Source organism: Gopherus evgoodei, chromosome 19, assembly GCF_007399415.2.
Source record: "Gopherus evgoodei ecotype Sinaloan lineage chromosome 19, rGopEvg1_v1.p, whole genome shotgun sequence".
Taxonomy (NCBI): domain Eukaryota; kingdom Metazoa; phylum Chordata; order Testudines; family Testudinidae; genus Gopherus; species Gopherus evgoodei.
The window spans coordinates 21,629,986-21,650,833 of record NC_044340.1 but is presented as its reverse complement, the minus strand read 5'-3'; the positions used below and the strand labels follow the sequence as shown (position 1 = coordinate 21,650,833).

Below are 20,848 nucleotides of genomic sequence, written 5' to 3'. Positions count from 1 at the left end.
GGAAATGCAAAATATCAAATCAAAAGTGGAATGTGTGGTGGGTAAGTACTGGCTACTACACCTTTGTGAAGGGGATCTGCTGAGATTGTCATTCAGTGACTGGCAAATGTTAGACCACCTATTAGATACAAACTGGTTACTAGTGCAAGAATATCAGGGGGTAGCCATATTAGTTTGTATCCACAAAAAACAACGAGTCTGATGTCACCTTAAAGACTAACAGATTCTGAAGAAGTGAGGTTTTTACTCACGAAAACTTATGCCCAAATAAATCTGTTAGTCTTTAAGGTGCCATCAGACTCGTTGTTTTAGCAAAATACTCTGCAGTATTATACTATCAGTTCAGTGGTGTCAGTCTCCATCCTCCTCCGCTTTCACTAGTGAACTAATGGCAAAAAAGTTGCTTCCTAGAACTGACAAGACCCAAACAACTTCTGGTCATTTAAGATACCAAGGGACTTAAGACTAGGCTTGTTACCAGTGGTATCCTGGCCTAATTCCAACACTTCCTGTTTCAAATGGACGTTCTCCCTTCTATCCAAAATGTCAATGGAATAGAACAGCAGTAACTACAGCTCCTAACTGGCCATAGTTCAGGGGCAGGTGAAGTTAGGTATTTATTCAGAAAGCATAGTGGGGATGTTGCATGATAAAATGATAAATGCAAGACTTCCTACTGAAAAAACGTATTTTGACAAAGGCCTATGCTATTTCTGCAGAGACTAGAGTAGAGTAATCTATATACTATTAGCCTAGTATTCCAAGAGATTTCTAATGTCACAAAGGGCAACCGAGCCCAGAGCACTGGAGACTCACCAAGGAGCTGAAAGCAACACTCAGAAGATCATAGGGCAAGCCAAGAGAGGATTGTAGCAGATTGTAATTCCCTATCAAAATAGCCAGCATAGATGTTTGACTCCAACTCACTAGCTATGAAACTGCTAGTTTCCAATACATGTAATACCCAGTTTCACAGCAAGCTTAGCGTTGTTGGACACAGAGAAAAGAGCCCCTACTTTTAAGTGATGAAGTAGTGGAGATTACATTCCCACTTCAGCAGAAGTTTGTTGGAAATTTAGTGCTTGTTCCCTCTGTCCTTGCTAATGAACTTTTGTGCTCATGGAGTTATTAGCAGTGTAAGCCAATATCTTCTATTTATGCACAGGTCAGGTGCTAAGCTGTAGAGCCAGCAAACATAAGATGAATCATGTTTTTCTATCAATGCTGTAACTTTACGGCCTAGAGATCCTGCTAAAGGAACAGAAGCTATGCTTTGCTCTACGTCTTTACTTTGGAGGAGACTAGATTTTGTCTAGTGAAGCCATGTATTAAGTTATGTAGAGCAGTGGTCTCCAACCTTTTTTGTCTGGCGGGCGCCAGACGACGAGCCATGGAGGACCATGGTGGCAGACAAGCATCCGCTGAAATGTCAACAAGCAGCATGATCCAGAGGCGTCGCCGAAATTCAGCGGCATTTCGGCGGATGCTCGTCCACTGGCCAGTACGCAGGCACACTTAGATGCACCGGTGGGTGCCATGGCGCCCGTGGACACTGCATTGAGGACCCCTGATGTAGAGAAACACTTGTCACCTATCTGACTAGCAGTCATGCCTGGTTGCAGAAGGTTTAATGGGTGATTTTAAGTTGGGCCACTACTAGTCTTGCTAAAAGTAAGATGGAAAAGCAGGTGATTTGTTTTAATAGAAACAATTTTCTATGGCAATATAATTAGTGAAGAATAAATCCCATTAAACAGATAGCGCCATTTCTGCTTAAAGTTATCAAGCATTCTGCCTGATTAAAACTGTTCCTTCTCCCTACTTTTTTTTTTTTTTTTTTTAGGTTAACCAATGAGTTAAGATCACACAGTGAGGAAGTTTTGTATTTGTATCTCAGAAAGCCTCTCAGATGAACACAGCAAGACTATCGATTATTGGAGGATTTACACCTACCGGGTTGTGAGGTTAAGATTTTAGATTACCATCAAAATAGGCCTCTTTCTTCCAGCTCTTTACATATACCTGACACATTTTAACTCAGCCTGGTAGAATTAAAGAGAATGCTTTATACCATTTGATAAATCTGGGACGCCCAGTTGCAGTCTCATGATTTAAAGCACTGGCTTCTACTGGTTTCCATAACAGCTGCTGCTAAAACCATCAGAATCAAAGTCAAAAATCCCGCTTGCGTGATGCAGATCTGAGGTTCACAATCCCCAGCTATAAAGACTTTAGCAGACCAAACAAAAAGGTTTCATAGCCAGTAGATATTCCCAAGCACTAGTCCTAAATGACCAGAAAAAAGTTTCAATCCAAGTTAACCTGCTCTGGTAAAAGATTCACATTTTCAAGTGTTATGGAAACAGGATGGGGTATAACTATTTCCTTATGTGTGGTAATGCTTGAAGAGGGATGGCCTCCAGGCAGCTAGATACTAACTGATGCTTTCTTCACAGCTGGCAAAGCTAACAGGATGGGGACAAGCTCACACTGTAAACACCACTAACACAGACCACCACAATTCCACATCATTTCCTGGTTTTATTTTGTCAAATACTGTTACAGACTTAGGGGACAAAGAAGTGAAACATAAGACTACTAAAGATTAGTCTTCAAACATTGTATCCAATCAGGCTGCCTCTGCCTATGATCTCACCGATGTAAAACCACATCAGCACCTCTGTGGCCACCAAACCGTTCCTCAGAGCTTCCTGAAAGAAAGAAAGCCACAATTTAGAATGTTTGCTATTGCAGTAACGTCTCCCTTTGTTTTGTTAACCAGACACAAAGTTTGGTTGTGATGGCAAGAAAGCCACCCAAGTTAATGAGATAGCATCTTCAGCTAAAGCTAAGAATGCTATTAACAATTTACTGCCCACCCAAGCAATCATGGTACATACTAATGTGCACTCAAGTCTTAAGTACAGCTTAGCTTTCAGCACCCTTCAAAGAGAAGGTTTTAAAGCAAAAATACTGAAAAGACCATCCAAGTTTTAATGCCAAGCAATATACTAGACCTATGAAATACCTGTTCAGTACTGGTGGGCAGATCTGGTACCTATTGACTTTTGAATCACGTGAATGGATGTTGAAGAAAAGCCTGCTACCAAAAGCACATCTATACTCTACAAGAAGTGGTAGGATTAACAAATGAAAAGCTGGTACATTAAAAATGCTATTTAACTCTTAACCTGTAAGTTCTCCAAGTGTTTCACTCCTTAATGACAAGCTTTTTAAGCTAGGATGCCAGTGGTTCAGCAAGTTCTTGGAAAATATTACCCTGTACACAAAATACCTGCAGCTCTTAAACTGCATCTGCTAGACTCTAGAGAAACATGCAGAAGTGCGATGCTTCAGGATCATAAAATCAGACCTCTACTTTTTAGCTAATTCTGAAGCAAAGACGACCCATTTTTATTTTAAAAAGTTATTTTGAAGACTGACACCATATAAATGAACAAGGTTTTCAAAATGCTAAGGAATCTTCAGGAAGAGAGATTTAAATGTGAAGAGTTAAAGGGGCATCCATCAGAAGACCCGGACTAATCAATTAAAGAACCAGATCTGCAGCTAATACTTTCAGAGAACTATTCTTCATTTTGCAGTCCCATTCCCAAGGGAAAGAAGTCTGTTACTGAATTACTCTTCAAAGATCAGGAAAGGGGTATGCTAGTTGGGAAGAGGGCCTAGACATTATTGGTTGGTTGGACCTTGCTTTATTATTTATATTGCAGAAGTGCCTGGAGGCTAACTCCATCGTGCAATACAAGAACAAGGGGACATTCAATGAAACTGAAAAGCAGCAAGTTCAAAACTGATTGAGACAGAACTATTTACATTGATGACATGAATATTCAAATATATAACAGATATTTGCAAGAGTTGGGAAGGGAATAAGGCAATCTCTAAAAATTAAGAGTTAGAAGGAAACTTTCCTTGGGACATAGCTACCCAACTAGTTTTTTGCACCTTCCTTTTAAGTATCTAGCACTGGTCACCATCAGTGACAGGATACTGGACTAGAAGAACTACTGATCTGATCCAGCCTGTCAATGCCCACATTCCTATTAAGGATAGACTATTTGAGGGGAAAAATGAAGCTATGAGCCTAAGCCAAAAGAGAGTTACAGCCCCTTAGCACAGGGGTTCTCCAACTGGGGTTCGGGACCTCCCAGGGGGTCTGAGGTTTTTACACAGGGAGTTGTGAGCTGTCAGCCTCCACCTCAAACCCTGCTTTCCTGCCAGCCTTCATAGTGTTTTTAATTTATAAGGGATGTCACACTCAGAGGGTTGCTGTGTGAAAGGTGTCACCAGTACAATAGTTGGGGAACCACTGTCTTAGCAGGAACAGAATACAGCCCCACCCCTCCTCACTGCACTGTAGAAGGTAGCAGTGTTCTAAAACTAGCCTTAAACTTTTGGTTGTTATTGCAAAGGTCAAACAGCAATTCCAAACTAGTCAATTATCCAATATCCCTTCATACCACACTACACACTGTGCTAACTATGTTAATATTTCTATCAGAAGGGTGACAGTGCATCCAGAAGTCCCTTTGACACTAAGGCAGCTGCAGACACTAAGTGGAAAGATCAACATCTGGCCATACTAAAGTGTACATAAAAGCTCACTAGGGAAAAAGCCACCATACGGCAGAAGTAATATCTGTCCAGTCAAACTTTTTTTTGTCACAGAATAAGCTCACTGAGAGTGCAAGTTCAGCCTGGCTTTATCAACAATTTGTCTACCAAATTAACTGTTCTGTCCAAATAGCAAGCACAAGTCACTTTCTGGGCTGCTTTTTATGCTGCTAGATATAGCCCAGCTAAAATGTGTTAACCAGCATGACTGGAGAAACCCCAAGGGAAACACGCTTCTATTATTCACATCCGTTCTTATTTAGCCTGCAGTTACCTTGACTGTGAGCTGTGCGAGGTGACCAGACTGAAAGCTTTTGACCATAGCTTTCATGCTGTCAATGGCCTTGGGGATCTCAGCAGGGGTTGGAGGAACCAGCTCAACCTTGGCATAGTGCCAAAATGTGGCCAAACGAGGCCTGGAGTAAGTCACAGCAGCTGGAAGAGAAAAATACCAGGATGAATCTACTGGAGGCTAAAAGAAACAGACGTGTGGGCTGGACACAAATATTTATTCATGCATCACATTCATTTACCGCTTTCAGACTGGGTGCATGTTTGGTGAAGAGTCAGAGCTGCTCCTTGGTAATAAAGCAGATATTTATTTAATTTTTAAAAATACTGCTCTAAGCAACCATCCCAGTGCTCTGGCTGTCTATTCCATTAATTAAAAAACAAAAGTCAATCACAACATGAACATGAAGGACTGACATATATATATACATGCGCACATGCGGAGTCAATGCGGGAGCAACAGCAGTCAACTCACCACAGTGAAGACACCACGGTAAGTTGATCTAAGTACATCGAATTAAGCTACATTATTCACAAAGCTAAAGTTGCGTAACTTAGACCAATCCCCACTGTCCCCTCAGCGTAGACCAGTCCTTAGAAAGGGGAAATAAGAATTTAGCTGCATGCTCAGAAAGTTAACAGATCTGGATTCCGGCAGACCAGGTGTGGGATGGTGATTTCAAGTATCAAAGACCCCTCATAGAATACTCTGCCGGCAGCTCCCTCATTTATGTTGAGGAAGCTCCAGCTCAAGCACCTCTTCTGATCTCAACTGTGGCAGCACCTCATAAGGAGAGAGGCAGTCTCACAAGTAAACAGGTCCCAAACCTTTTAAGGGTTTTTCGGTGAAAACAAACACCTGACATTCCACTCCAAAGCTTACCAAAGCCAGGGGAGATTACCGGTCTAATGTGCTCCCAACATCCAACTCCACTTAATCAGGCTGTACACAACATTAAAGCTACAGAACACGTGTATCACAAGGAACTCAGCCATTCAGGAAGCCTGTATGAAAAAATTTAAAATGTGATGACACTAGGTCAGTATCTAGTTCTACCAGCTGGTTATGAATTGTCAATCAATTAGCTACAAATTTAAGTTGCCAGAAAATGATTAGACTAGAAGATCAATATCATCACTGTTCTTTGCCAGCAGAGAGTGTTATGGACTTTAACTAGTAAGAATCTAAGGAGACATTTTAGTTGCTCCTATTCTTAAGATGTCATGCCTCAATATTGGAAGCATGAATAATTAGATGTTAGAATTATACTAGTCAAACCATTTGAATAAGAATGGCCATATTAAGTCAGAACAATAGTCCATCTGACCCAGTATCCTATCTCCTGACTGTAGCTAATGCCAAGTGCTTCAGAAGGAATGAACAGAACAGGCAATCATTAAGTGATGCTTGTTGTCTACTCCTAGTTTCTGGCAGTCAGAGGCTAGGGACACCCAGAGCATGAGGCTGCATCCCTGACCATCTTGGCCAATAGCCACTGATGGACTTGTGCTGCCTAACTAGGAAAAGCTTAATAAAATGTGTTTCAACAACTATGTCTCCCCAAAAGCTGCAGAAGTGGTAATGTGAAAACAGTGTTATTGTTTTAATCAATCAGAACTCCTGCAGCATTCTGCACCTAAGACAATATCCCTGCATAGGCTGAGAGCATTTAATCATAAGAGTTTAACTACTGACAGTTATGCTCTATATGGTGCAAAAGAATTAAACATTAGGTAAGCTTCAACCTATGTGGCCTGCAAATTACATCTCTAATACAAGTCTCAGTACACACACTCACACTCTCTCCCTCCTCTATTAGGATAATTAACACTGTGGTGGAAATTCTCCAGTTTCCATAATCACAGCTGAATGAAGTCTTTATTCATGAAGGTAGAGTCCATCTTTTGTTTTAGAATAAATGACCCTGAATTCAGCATAAGTTTGACCAAAAAAAAAATCTGTATTTTTTAAATTTACAAACAGCATTTTGAGTATAACTGGATACTTGTACATTAGTAATTCAAGAGGGAAACCCATTCTCCAAATTAAACCCAGAATAAAGCGAGTCTCAGAAAAAGAGCAGACACTCTGCATGCACCCAAAAGATCAAAAATTCAGTCTATTAGACCAACTGAGAAAGTGAATTCCAAAGTCAAGGGCCTTTGCACCACTTAAGCCCTTCCACCAAATCCCACACTTTCTTCAACTGCCGTGGTAGTTGTTTTGTGGCACGATCTAGAGTATAGCTAAGGTCTTGAAACCTCAAAAGATGTTCAACCTAGGTCCTAGACTATATAGTTTATGCCCTTTACCCTTCAACAGTGAGGTCATTTTCAGTTGTGGATATTGTGAAGTAGTTTGATACTACGTTAACAGAGCCACTTATTTTAAACTCACAGAAGTAAAAAGTTTTATTAATGACTACCTCATATTTAATACCCTTAATGTTTCTAGACCCTCAATAGGTCATACCTTTTCTATTTTTGATTCTTCATCAAAACACTTCATTTTGATGTTAGAGACATTCTCCCCAGCTGGACAGGCAGATGGCAATATTTTTAAATGAAAACCTATTACAGAGCAGACCATATATTTCATATGGAAAAGAAGCTCAGCTAATGTAGGCAAAGCTGCATTGTAATTACAAAGCTCTCACCAGCTGAGATATCTACAAGTGGAAAGAGCCAAAAATACAAGATAAAGTGGGTTTCAAGACCACCACGGGGGGGAGGAACAAGCTGAATTCTTAAGAGCTGATACAGCTTGTTAGCAAAAATAAAACTTATACATTTGCTATTAGCAACTCACTACCCTGATTCCCTATTTCACAGATACCTGTCACATCCATTACGCTCACAGTCCACCACATCATGCACCACACAGCATTTCCCTTATCACTACATCATAACTTCAAATATCAGAGCCCAAGTAGTGCACCCTGTACATCTCAATCTGTCTTCAAAGATGCAGGTGTAGGGGGCCAGAGGAAAAGCAGATTTGATTTGGTTTTATGCTGCTGCTTACCACCACAGCATCTGTGCACTTTACATGTAAAATAGGTAATAGCAAAATCCATCACAGACATGTTGGGATCTCTGGCATCTCCCCCTTTGAGGGGGGGAGTTCCAATTAAAAAAAAATTATATCAATTTTGTTAATTTACTGTTTTGGTTAAGATTGGTTTATTGCAGGTGATTTGGGATTGATTTCTTTTGGGTAGAAGGAGGATGTTTTGAGGATCCATCTCATGGTGGAAAGGCCTGATTTCTGAAAGTATTAAGCACTCACTCCTCTCAGACTTCAGTGAGACTTACAGGTGCTCAGTATCTCTGGAAATACGGCTATTAAGTGTCTTCCTGATCAATTGCCTCTAACCCCTTTCCCATTACAATTGGGATGCCTTGTTAGACATGGGCCTTATGTTTAGGAGGCTCTCTCTCACCACCATTCTTGTTTACTTGCCAGTGTGATAAAGTATTAAACTGGAAAAGGATACATAGACCCTGCTGCATGACCTTTGGAAGTCACTTCCTATCTCTACCTCAGTTTTCCCATCACTAAAATAGGAAAAATGCCTTCCTTTATAAAACCCTCAAGTATTAATTGGAAGGGGAGTTGTGCTTCAAAAGGGTGTTCCCTTCATTACAAGGTAATTTCTCTTTATTGTAGATATAAACTTAAATTGGTCTACGGTTAATCTTCCCCACTCCTTAGCGTTTAGTAACTCTACTTACTGCAAACTCAGATTTTATCAGCAGGGAAATCCTACAGAATCTTGCAATAGCCAAGTTTCTTAGTTGTTTAATTTCCCCTTTTCACTGATACTGAATGATATATGAGTATGATATAGCCTCTAGCTACTTAGTGTTCACTTAAAAAGAAAGCAGCTCAGCTAAAAAGTAAGAGGCTAAAAGATACAGAGTGAGTCACCTGGACAATTACAAAAATCCATTTCTTGCAGTTGAAGAAAGTAAAATGAAGCAGAGGCCCAGACCTTAAGCCGACTGGAATAGGTGGAACAACCCAGTGACAAAGACCATTCAGCCGTATCTTCCACGGAAATAACACATGGTGATACACTCACCATCTCACACAGACAACTTAGACCAGGGCCGTGAATTAGTAAGTCAAGGCCCCACATTTCCTGCCCAGGTCCAGACTCCAGATAAAACAAACCACAAACAGGTAATAAGCGGAGATGTCAGAGTCGTTTGAACGCATCTGGCGGTCCGGATGCGGCCCGTGCCCCGGCCAGCTGCTGACCACCCCAAGGTAGAGCTTTACCGAGGTGCGGAACCGATGCCAGACCGGACCCCCAGGACCCAGCCTGGGGGGGGGGCACAGTCACACTGGCCAACAGGCGGCGCGAAGGTTCAGGGAGCGGGCCAGGCCTTTATCTGGGGCCTGAGGCGGGCAGGGCCCGCAGCCCCGCGAGCAAGTGTGAGGCGCCGCCCCGCCCCGCCCCGCCTCGCCTAGCACGGGCCGCGCCGCTCCCGGCTCCGAGCCCCACGCTCTCACCGCTCACTAGCTGCGGGCCCTTGGTGGCGACGCGCTGGACCAGCCTCTGGGCGGCCTGGGCCATGGCGGGACCGGCGCGGGGCAGCTGCAGCGCCTGAGGAAGAGGAAAGAGCCGGAACCTGAATGTCACCTACAACAGGACCCCTGAGGCCCCCTGCGTCAGGGCTGCCCCGCGAGCGCCTAACACCGCCGCCGCTCGCCACACCCCCAGACGGCCCCGTGCGCACTCCAGCCCTGCGGGGAGGGGCGGGGCGTTTTGATCAGGCGCCTGCCGAAGCCACCTATCGGCCACGAAGGCTGCTCACGGGCAACGCCAAGCTGGTCTCTTCGAGGGAACCAAAGCGGCGCACGCGCAGAAGCCTCCTGTGGCCGGTTCCTGTCCCTGCCCACGTGCTGGCCCTGCAAAGAGCGCTGCAGCCGGCAGGGTTTGGGCTGCCGGCCAGGCCAGCGAGCTAACGCTGGGAGGTGGCTCTTGGTCACACCTCAGCACCTTCTCTGGGACACTGTACGAGTGGCCTTAGAATGGGCTGGGAGGATGCTTGCTGTTAGCTTTCAAAAATGGATTTATCAGAAGTGCTTTTTCTGATGTGCCCAGGGCTGGGATAGTCAATAGGCAGACCACAGGCCAAAGCTGGACTGCCAGATGCTTTTGAATGGCCCCCAAAATCTTTTAACTATTTTTTATTTTCTCTGGAGTCTGTACCTTGACAAAAAAATAACTGGCTACCCCTGGCCACTGGGATATGACTTGTGTGCATGTCACCAAAGCCAAAACCTATTGGAAGAAAACCCTCTGCCTTGTGCACTGCCAAAAATGCCACTTCTACAAAATTGATTGTTGGGTTACAACTTTGGGATTAGCTCCTCCTACCAAGGCAGCTTCCAAAACACTTGTCCCCCTCTCAAGGGTACTTGAATAATTTAAGATTAAGTCCTACCATTTTAATGATTTAGCACTCTCAGACCCCCCCCCGGTTTCTTCCCATTTGTGTTCTCAATGGCTCTAAGGCATCTGTAATGAAAGTATATCACAGCCATAGCTAGGTAAACACTTACACCATGTTTTGTTTTAGGAGAGAAAAATTATAGCAAGTCTCACTGACCATCTTGGTGAAGTCCTCTGAACTACACTGTTGCTGGGCTGGAGATAGCTGCCACAAAAATCATGTTCCTTATTTTTCTGCCTTGTGCCTGATGCCCTGGATAGTTGTCCCTGTAGTACTCCCTTCCTCCCAGCACAAAACCCCCTCTTCCCACAAGCTGAATAGTAAGCCTTCATCACGCATAACTAACTGACACACACCTGCCCCTCAAGAATAAAATATATATTAAACTATTTTTTTAGGCTCAAATTCTGGCATTTCTAGATTTGCATGAGTGCACATAGATATGACCCTCAGCGAAGGAGCCTTATGCTTTAAGGCCTCATCTAGTAGGCTCATCTTAACTGATTCTTTAATGTAACCGGCGTCGTAAGCCCAAGCTTTACTCTTCGTTTTCATTATAAAAAATGTCAGCTGTTTCTGCACTCCTTGTTGCAGACACATCCCCAGTAGAAGGGTATGGTTATGACCACAGCTGGGGAAAACTCAGCTTAGTAGTTGTATACAATAACAGAGAAAGTGTCACGGGAGAGAGGAGTTATACCTGCCCCAGATCCCCCATTCAGAACAAGCTCATCTTAAGACCAAATATGCACTTCAAAGAAACTTGAAGCCTGACATTTTTATTGATAAAGCATGTGTCTAAGTACATATACACACTGGATACATATTAACATGCACAAAGTACAGTATAAATGTAGGCAGGATTTATAGTGTACCTGTATGAATATGTACACAGTCTATGCACAGTGCTGTTTCCAACAGGCTCTCAAACCCAGCAGATGGTCATTATTAATTAAGGTTAATTTAAATGTGGAGACTGAACGAACCCCGATTAGAGAACAGCTTGTCCTGTGTGTCTGGATATGTCGAGTTCCTGCATGGTTGCCCCTTAAGCAATACAGCAGGTAACAGATCATTAGCTGTCCCCAACCGTCAAGTGAGAGGCTTTTCTAAAACCAGTATCATGTTTTTCCAGCATGACCTCCCTAGTCCCAGTGAGAGTTTTGTTATAGCAACAGCTAAATCATCCAACTATCCCCAAGAGATTCAAATCCAACTTCTATATGATCTTCTAAATGTTTTTATTTCAGTGCTGCCCCATTGCAATGTACCATGCTGAACACGAACCCTTGTACACAACCAATATTTACAGACAAAATTGCATAAGAGAACCTCTTCCATCCTCGCAAGCCTCAAATTGAAGAGCTGCTGTGGACAAAGGCATTTTTTTTCACATTAAACATCATATGATAGAACATTACATAGTTTAAACAAGTCTGGAGCCAAAGCAGCAGTAAGAGAGAGAAAACCAGTCGTAAGGAAGAGTTTTTTGGTGGTGGCTGACAGCCACTGAAATGTGTGACATGACAGTCATTAGAAACAGTGAACACTGTGAAGAACAAACAACACAAGAAAATTAACCAGTGGCCAACAGAGCAAGAAGGGACTTATGATTCCTGGGCTGAGAAGCTGTAGTGCAGTTGAGGTTTCTGATATTATTGAGACGTCTTAACGGAAACAAACAAAAAACAGAAGGGGATAAAAGGAAAGGCGTAAGCAAGAGGCTCCAGGTCTAGTAGCAATGCATTAAATGCAATCTTGGGTACAGAATATATGGTAGCGCTGATTTACAGGTTCTCTGGAGCACCAGCCATCATCGCTGCAAGGGGATTTCACTCTCTTACAAACAAATTATTGTTCACTTGTGTCAGGATGTTTTTTCATTTGTTCATTTCAGTGTGTCCTCCAGCTGCTCCTTCTGCTTTTTCCTCTCTGCAAGCCACTGCTGGATCTTCTCTTTCAGTTCTATGTTTGGTCTGATCTGGTCCATAGTGAGGGGGCTCCGATTAAAAGGATCTGTCTGGTCACTATAAGAAAGAGAGAAAGTCAAGGAGACTAATTCTCTGACAGTACTGTCCTTTGATTAAAAACTAAATGTTATGAAGGCAAGAAACAGGGACCAGAGGCAGGCACAGCCCCTGTTCCATCAAGTGAATCAGACCTGCCTGTGGACAATGAGCCCCTAGGTGCAGGGGAGGCTCTATGTTTTTTGCTGCGCCAAGCACGGCAGTAAGGGAGCCTTTGGTGGCGTTTCTGTGGGAGGTCCGCCCCGCTCAAGCAGATTAGGCAGAGGTTCTGCAGGAGGTCCACCCCACTCAAGTGGATTCGGCTGCGGTTCTGCAAGACGTCTGCCGGGCCTGCGCCTTCAGCGTACCCGCCACTGAAACCGTGAGACCAGCGGATCTCCCTCAGAAACACCGCCAGAGGCGGCCTGACTACGGTCCTCACAGCGACCAGCAGGCTGCCCCCGCCGTGACTTGCCGCCCTAGGCACGCGCTTGCTGTGCTAGTGGCTGGAGCCACCCCTGACTAGATGTAATCATTAGGCTTCACCCAAAAATCCCCCAGAAGACTGACACTTCAGAAATGACACCATCACTCACACCATTCTCCGTGGTACATTTGAGGCTAAAATTTCAAGGAAAGCAGAACAGGTTCACAATAAGCTTGAGTACCAGATTATACAACAGCACTTTAGAGAGAACTTAAACCACAACCCAGATCCATTAGCAAACCTCTGACTCTTAACACATAGAAGACGATTACTTAGAGACAGACTGAAATGTGCTACTATTTGGATGAAAAAAGCAATCTCCTATACTCATGCTTTATGGGAAGACATTTCTGGATTTTATCTGTACTCACTAAACTGTCAAACCTATTCACTGACTTTTGAATAAACCAGGATGAAGAAACACCTGCAGTTTTCCTAATGTTGAAATCACCTTTAAATAAAAGAAAAAAAGTCTTAATAATCTCCCCACCCCACTCCCTTCAATTTGTAGGTCTGAGCACCTCTCATATGCTTTATTCCATTAAAAACACGAGAAACAATCTGGTCTGTGCAAATTTGGACATGGATGCAACTTGCAAGTTTCAGAAAGCTGAATTCCACAGAGTCCAGGGCACACAAACTGCACACAGCTAGATAAATGGTTAGCACTTTAGAGAGACGGATGGATTACAGTCAGTTCCAAACCTAACAACGCTAAGATCCTAGACTCTGGAGCAACTGTGGGAAATTTGGAAAGAATGACTGTCTGCATGCATGGGAATGTCCACTCTGTCTTGCCTGAATCTCTGAGAGCAAAAACACTAACCCCTCCCCACCAAACCCTTAGTGAATCACTAACTCTTCACTCAGACACAATTAATACCTGAGGAGATGCCTGGCTATAGTTGACCTATCCACGGTGACTCGGGAAGATGGCAGCATCACAGGGTCAGACATTAAAGTGCTCATGATAGGATCAAGGAATTCATCACATGCATCTGCATAAGTCTCCTCTTCCTGCTGCTGTCGGTCTGCAAGAGACTGGTAGATATATGCACAGCTATTAACGCTAGGTTTTGTGAAGCTTTGTCAAGCAGCTCAAGTTCGCATATTCACAAAGGGGTGGAGCCTAACAATGCATAAAGTCAGGCACTTCTTCTCACTTGCAAAGTACCTGGCAGAATGTGTCCATGCATGTAACTGGATGCTCTACCAAGCCTTTTGGTTTGGTTCCAGAGCTCAGATATCAGCATGGCTAAGAAACTGTAGGAACCCAGAAAATATATCACAGCTATGGCATGCAAATAAACACTGGGCGCACAGCTTTGCTTCTGCAAACTCCTGAAGTCTAATGGTTCTTTAACAACTGTAACTATGCAAATTAAAGTATCACCAGAATGTAAATCAGTTCCTGGTTTCAGTTTCAGACACAGCAAAAGCATCACGAATATAACTATCTATTGGAAGACAGGAATTGCCAGCTTTCCCTTGGCTGGAGAGAAGCCTTTTAGAGCAAAATTGGGGGTGGAAGCTTTTAGGAGGAGCATAGCTATCGCTACTGACCCGCATTACGGTTGGAAGAGCATGGCTATCACTACTGCACAGCATCATGCTTGTAACTTTCCATCAACACCTGTGCTGAAGCTGAGAGTGCCTAGCTCGGAGGGGGTTTCCAGAAGCTGTTACAGCATTCAGTCTTGTCTAGGTAGACTAACCTCTTCGCATCAGGTATCACCTTGTATTGGTTTGTAAAGCACCATGCATGTTTACAAAGCTAGGTGCACATATTACAAGCAGGGATGGTATTTTTAACCTATTGCTCAAGTTGCCCAGCACTTCACAGTAAGACCCTGTTTTCATTGCTTATAACTTGGCCAATCTTGAACGGTTTGGGCTGAAATTTTACATGGCAGGTGTCTGCCTCAGGCTTAATTTATTTAGGAGAATTTCAGCCAAAATAGCTCAGCCATCTTCAAGAATGAAGCTAGGAAAATAAGTTGTTATGCCCATGTTAAAATATTCCAGCAAACGTTTCTTTTAAAAGCCCAAGCACAATCACACTTTGGAGAGGGGACTTGAAATTTGGCAAGGGGCTGGCCTGTGTATCAGGGAGGTGCCTTTTGCCATCCTGGTGAGAACCTGCTCACATTCGGCCTTGGGAAAAAACTACAGTTTATATATGCTCATTGGAGACGTCTTAGATATTAGCAACTAAATTCCCAGAATATTCTGTCTGTACTGGGCATGCTATAGCCTGGGTCTGATCAGGAATTTGCTCAAAACTGCGGCTCTAGGCTGCTGTGGGCTGTGCAAGGTTTGGGCATGGGAAGGAAGAGGAGAGAGTCTGTCTCTCCTGTGTACACAGGCTACATCTGCACAGAAATAAAAGACCCACAGCATGGATGGCCCAGGTCAGCTGGCTCAGGCTGTGGGGCTAAAAATTGCTGTGTAGATGTTGAGGCTCAGGCTGGAGCCCAAACTCTGGAATCCTCCCGCTCACTGGGTCCCAGAACCCTGGGGCCGCCCAGAGGGGGAGGAAGTGGGGCAGTTTGCCCCAGGCCCCACAGAGGCCCCCACAAGAATATAGTATTGTATAGTATTGCAACTTTTTTTTTTTTTTTTTTTAATGGAAGAGGCCCCTGAAATTGCTTTGCCCCGGGCCCCCTGAATCCTCTGGGCAGCCCCGCCAGAACCTGGGCTCCAGCCCAAGCCCAAACGTCTGCACAATGATTTTTCAGGTCTGCGAGCCTAAGTCAGCTGACCCCAGCCAGACATGTGCCTTTTATCCCTGTGTCCAAATAGCCTCAATGACCCTGCTGCTGCTGCCCAGGCAGTGAGCAAGAGGAAGCTGCCTAGTCTGAATGCAAAGGGGGACAAGAGATAGACCCTGTAGAGGTGGGGGAAGCAGACTGACACAAGGAGGATGGGGAGACAGACTGGAGGGGAGAGGGAAGCTGGGAGTCAGGGTGTGGGAGGAGACTGGGACTGGCTGACCAAGAGGACTGGAAACCAATGGATGGGGGAAAACAGGAGATGAATCTGACAAGAAGCCAGGATGCACAGCAGTGGGGAGAAGTGGGACTACCAGGGCAAAGAAACTGCAAAATGGAATCCCGGGACAGAACGACACTGTGAATGGATGAGGAGCCCTAGGAGGTATACTAGGACAGGGAGCCAGAGTGAGACTGAAGAATGTGAGTGGGTGCTGGGGGGAATCACAATTGAAGGCAAGGGGAGAAGGAGAGAGATAAATCAGATAAGGAGGTGAGGGGCACATTCAAGAACTTTCATAGTAAAATATTAATAGAGAACTCTGCTTAGAGGGACTATCGATAAAGGGATGAAATCACCAACACTGTCCTCCTCCTCTCTTACTCCTCTCACCTTGATCCGCTCAGCCAGGTTACTGAAAGCCACTATCATGTTGCCAGGCTTATTGATTTTCTTTAGGACTCTGACTGTCTGAGCAAACAGAGTCGGCGAATAGGAGCGCCCATCCTTGGGCACTGTGGCACAGAAATTCTCTTCATCGCTGAACCCCAATTGCAAAAAGAAAGAGAATGTAAGAGTTGACATTTGTGAAAAGGGGAGTGATTTGCTAGGCTGCAGTCACAACAGGGGGAGGGATAGCTCAGTGGTTTGAGCATTGGCCTGCTAAACCCAGGGTTGTGAGTTCAATCCTTGAGATAGGGCCACCTAAGGATCTGGGGCAAAAATCAGTACTTGGTCCTGCCAATGAAGGCAGAGGGCTGGACTCGATGACCTTTCAAGGTCCTTTCCAGTTCTACGAGATAGGTATATCTCCAATTATTATTATTATAACAGCTGAATTGCTTCAGTAAACATATACAGGAGATGGCAAAGTGAAAGAATAACTGTAACAGCTAAGTCATTTCTTCTAGCTAGTCTCCACACTAGGATAGGCTTTACACTAGCTACAACCATATTTAAAGACTCTGCTACTGCTGCCAGGGGTGTAGGTGTTTTCTCTGGCTAGTGTGGATGGTTTGGGGGTGAGGGTGTGTTTTAAAACACTATTATAAAATGTGTTATATCCTACCAGGGACAAGGAGCCAGTGTATAGCATAGCTTGACTACCATGATTTTCAAAAAAAGACAAAATGAATAAATAAATAAATCACAACATACAAAAATCACCACACGACACACTGGCCAGGGGACTGTGAGACAACTCTGCTAACCACCACCATGTTTAAACATGATTACAGCCAGCAGAGTTCAGCTCCCAGTGTAAACAGAACTACATATATCACATGAAATGGCATTATATTGGCCAGATTTTCGAGAGAGAAGTCTGCTATACTTAATATACAGACTCTCTATTATTCGGAGTCCCTCTTTAAAGTCTTAAAGATTTATTTGCTCAGATGAGGGGCGGTTGTTTAAAAACAAGTTTCAGAACCCAAAATAATTATTTCTGGTTGGATTTATGCTGACTGCAATTAACTCAGGATAGAATTGGCCCTCAGCAGCATCCCGCTAATGGAATTACCAGGATAAATAAAACCAGATAAATACCACAAATGATTTTTCTTTGCCACCCCAGCAACATGAATCCATTGTGTAGTGGGGTCCTATTTCTCCAGGACTGCTGCCCCACTGCAGCTTCTCACACCCTCACATACCCAAGGTTTAAGTAGATGTTGCAGATGTCAGAAACAAGCTGCTGAGGTTTGAAGTCAAACTCGCTGAAATCCTTGACTTTTAACGCTCCCATTTTAGGACCAACCAGGTGCTGCAGGAAGTAGTTCAGCATGGAGATGATGCGCTCAGCAAGGAAAGGGTGCACAAACAGGGATTTAATCTCTGCAACAGAAGCCAACAGCTCTCTGAGCATCAAAATAAATCAACCCTTCTGCACCAACCCCTTAAACCAGGAAAAGCTCTCCCAACCACTGCCACTCTCCAGTTTCCAGCCAGCAGGATTTGCCGTCCATACCCGAGGTCAGAAAGGCCAGGGTTCCGATGGTTTCATTGGACATGATGTTGTGGAAGCGAGCCAGCTGACCAAACATTTGCAGACTGGACTCCTTCTCCCGACGAGCCTCCTGGGACAGGTTGTCCCACTCACCACGGTCCTTCTCTATCTGCTGAACTTTTATTTTACTGAGGTACTGTAAAAATAAAGCAGAGGAAGTGACAATGGTCTATGTAGTAAACCTGGCAAGCTGGGCAGGCTTTCATCGCCACTCAGATGGGAAATCATTCCACGAGGTCAGTAGGTCTTGGGAAGTCTCATAGAAGGCAGATGTGCACATCAGAGAAACATAACTACAAAATTAGCAACCTCAGGAAAGAGGACCTGGGTTGAACTGGACCATGGAGGCACTCTTCTTTTTCCCTGAGGGTAGGTTGAAGTCCCTTGACAGAGCAGTTTTGGGGAAATCTTAACTGCTGCTGCCTGTGATCAGTGTGGCTTGTAGATAAACAGAGGATTTAAGTCTAAGTACTTTCAATTAGGTATTTGTCAACAGCACCAATTACACAAATAAACCAAAACCAAGAAAGGAAATAAATTAACCCAAAGTATCAGTTGAAGTTTTGGGTGCCAGGCACAACAGAAACCAATTTAGAGACTGGGCCTCTCCTCTGCCATGTCAGCACAAGTTCTCATGAGCTTCCTACTACCAGCAGAAGCGTGACTGATCGATTCCAAAGAGAGTTTAGTTCACTGCGGCTAAAGAAGAGATCAGCAACAATTACATGGGGCCTCAAAAAGGATCAGGGAAACGAGGAGAGAAAAACTGGTTGGTAGGTGGGTGGAGGACGACTGAGTAAAGAGTGAAGCAGATTAATTAAGGATTCCATTTCTTGGGGTTAAGTAAGATTCAGCCATAACACTGAAGTAACTTTTACGTTTCTTCGCAACTGTGGATCTCTTTGCATTCCCAGTGATGCAGTGAACCTCACACAGCAGAGTTCCAGGTAACGGTAAGTCCCACAGCGAGCTAACTCTGTCAATGACAGGAGCTCTTCTCTCTGCGTTTACACAAGGCTCCCACAGCCACATACGTTTAACAAACAAAAACACAGAACATTTACTTAAACCACAAGCAACATTCGGAAGAACCTACGATCATTCAAGCAGGTGGGTTACATCTATGCTGCCTGGCTCATTTGCTAGTCCCCAGGCCCACACTTCTATCACAGGACATACAGCTGAGCTCTCCAAACAAAGGGCCCTTTTTATAGTAGCAAAAAGCAGCTCCAAAAGATGTGGTTAGAAAATAATCACACGCTGGGGACAAAGAAGTTCATCTGAGTCTGATGCCTTGTAAGCCCAAAGGACAAGGCTGTCTTGAGACAGCAGCATCTGTTAAGATAACAAGGAATTTGCAAAGGAGGCCACAGGGATTTGGTAATCACAAACTGCAAGATGACTCAAACCAGCCAGCTATAGCTCAGATAAGCAACAGGTAGACGTCCTCAAGACTATGCCAACGTACTTCAGTCCTGACCTGAAAAACCTTCTTTTGTTTTGGCTTCCTCCCTCCCTCCAGCCACACCAATTGCCCTGCAGGAGCCCTGGGGTTCTAGTCCCAGGTCCCAACACAGTTCGGCCAATGTCCTTCAATGCCTGCCAGCACCTCTCACTACTCCATCTCCTGGGTTCTCTTGAGCAGACTGTCAATCTAGCTGAACTCTGCCAAACTGCGTGAAATGCATCTGATGTAGACACACATCGCTAGGAGCGAGGATGAGCCTAATTTCACTTGTGATATAGGTCTGGTATTTTAACCAGCCATCTCAAATACAGGAGCTGTGCCTGCTTCTGGTGCCACAGCTAGAGCGCCTTCCATGCCCTACCTGTATGGCTTCATCCAACAGGAAAATGGCATCGTTCATGAGCAAGTTAAGGAAACGTAGGAAGAGAGGAGGGTTCATTGCCTCTAGGTTTTCTGAGGCATAATCAGCCAGACCCTACAAATCACACACAGAAATGATGCGTTAATGCTCCATCACAGTTCAAACTTAAGGACACATAACTCAACACTTAACACAGCATTGTACAAACCAAACAAACTACTGACGTGCTTATCTTGGCTTACCTTTATACTTTGCCGGTATGACTCTGTCCCCCACATGTACCTGAGAATGGGATACATGGGTCGACGATAGTTAAACTTCTGCTCAAACTGATGTGGATCCCCTAAAGAAAAGCAAAAGGGAGAGGACGTGTCCATTCAGCAAGAATCGGCACTGTATTTTTAACCTCTCCACAGTTCACACATAGCATCAGGCCGGGGAGAGCAACACTTGCTCACCTCCTTGAGAAAACTCAAAAGCTCACTTCCCAGTTCACCCTGCTCAGCAAGGAATAACATTCACAGCAGGTTCCTGAAACACAGCCAAAGTCAGGAAGCAAGAGCCAATTAAATGCTATCTTTTCTTACTATGCAACTCCAATATTGTATAAGCTTCACAGAGCCCAGGGACTTAATTTTATACAGACTTTACATGCACTTAGAGAGTTTTACCCAACTAAAGCAACCAGTCTGGCTCAGTCTGGGGAAGATGACAGGACTCTGACATCCAAGAGGTTCCTGTACTATTTTAAAGGAGTTGTTAAAGTTAACAGGGGAGACAAACTGTCCTGATTTTGAGGCCTCTTTACCTCAAAGAAACAGGAAAGAGACCAACACTAGTGCCTTTGAAAGCAAGAAACTTTTAAAAAGTGACTGGTACATCAAATGCTTTTGCTCCACTTTCTCTTGGAACAAGCATACCAGTTAATAACAGCATCTTGGGAGTTCACTGTGTTTGTGTTGTTGAAACCACTTCCCTGGCAGTGGTTTGTAATAGCACAAGTGCTGACTGTCAGTTCACAGGAAGCAACCAAGTTGAAGCACTCAGCATCAGCCACCCCCCCACCAGACAAAGGGCTCAATCCTGTTCCTATGCATGTCAGTAGCAAGGCTATCACTGACTTCAGTAGGAG

General features: G+C 44.2%; 2 protein-coding genes across 6 annotated transcripts in view; both read right to left on the bottom strand.

The window, feature by feature from the left end:
- Positions 1–2,521: 2,521 nt before the first annotated feature.
- ATP5MG (ATP synthase membrane subunit g) lies at positions 2,522–9,597 on the bottom strand. The gene is made up of 3 exons (XM_030538444.1): positions 9,449–9,597; positions 4,913–5,073; positions 2,522–2,711 (listed from the first exon to the last, which is right to left on the bottom strand). The coding sequence occupies exons 1-3, from the start codon at positions 9,510–9,512 to the stop codon at positions 2,613–2,615; spliced, it is 324 nt and encodes a 107-aa protein (XP_030394304.1). The 5' UTR covers positions 9,513–9,597; the 3' UTR covers positions 2,522–2,612.
- Positions 9,598–11,153: 1,556 nt separating this feature from the next.
- The window catches only part of UBE4A (ubiquitination factor E4A), a 28,754-nt gene continuing 19,059 nt past the window's right edge, over positions 11,154–20,848 (bottom strand). For all 5 annotated transcript variants that reach the window (XM_030538117.1, XM_030538121.1, XM_030538119.1 and 2 more), the window contains 7 exons: positions 19,959–20,059; positions 19,717–19,830; positions 17,849–18,023; positions 17,535–17,715; positions 16,273–16,420; positions 13,772–13,929; positions 11,154–12,422 (listed from right to left, as the gene is read on the bottom strand). In XM_030538117.1, the coding sequence (XP_030393977.1) occupies positions 12,284–12,422; positions 13,772–13,929; positions 16,273–16,420; positions 17,535–17,715; positions 17,849–18,023; positions 19,717–19,830; positions 19,959–20,059 (1,016 nt within the window). In that variant the 3' untranslated portion in view covers positions 11,154–12,283. The remainder of the gene's footprint in view (positions 12,423–13,771; positions 13,930–16,272; positions 16,421–17,534; positions 17,716–17,848; positions 18,024–19,716; positions 19,831–19,958; positions 20,060–20,848) is intronic.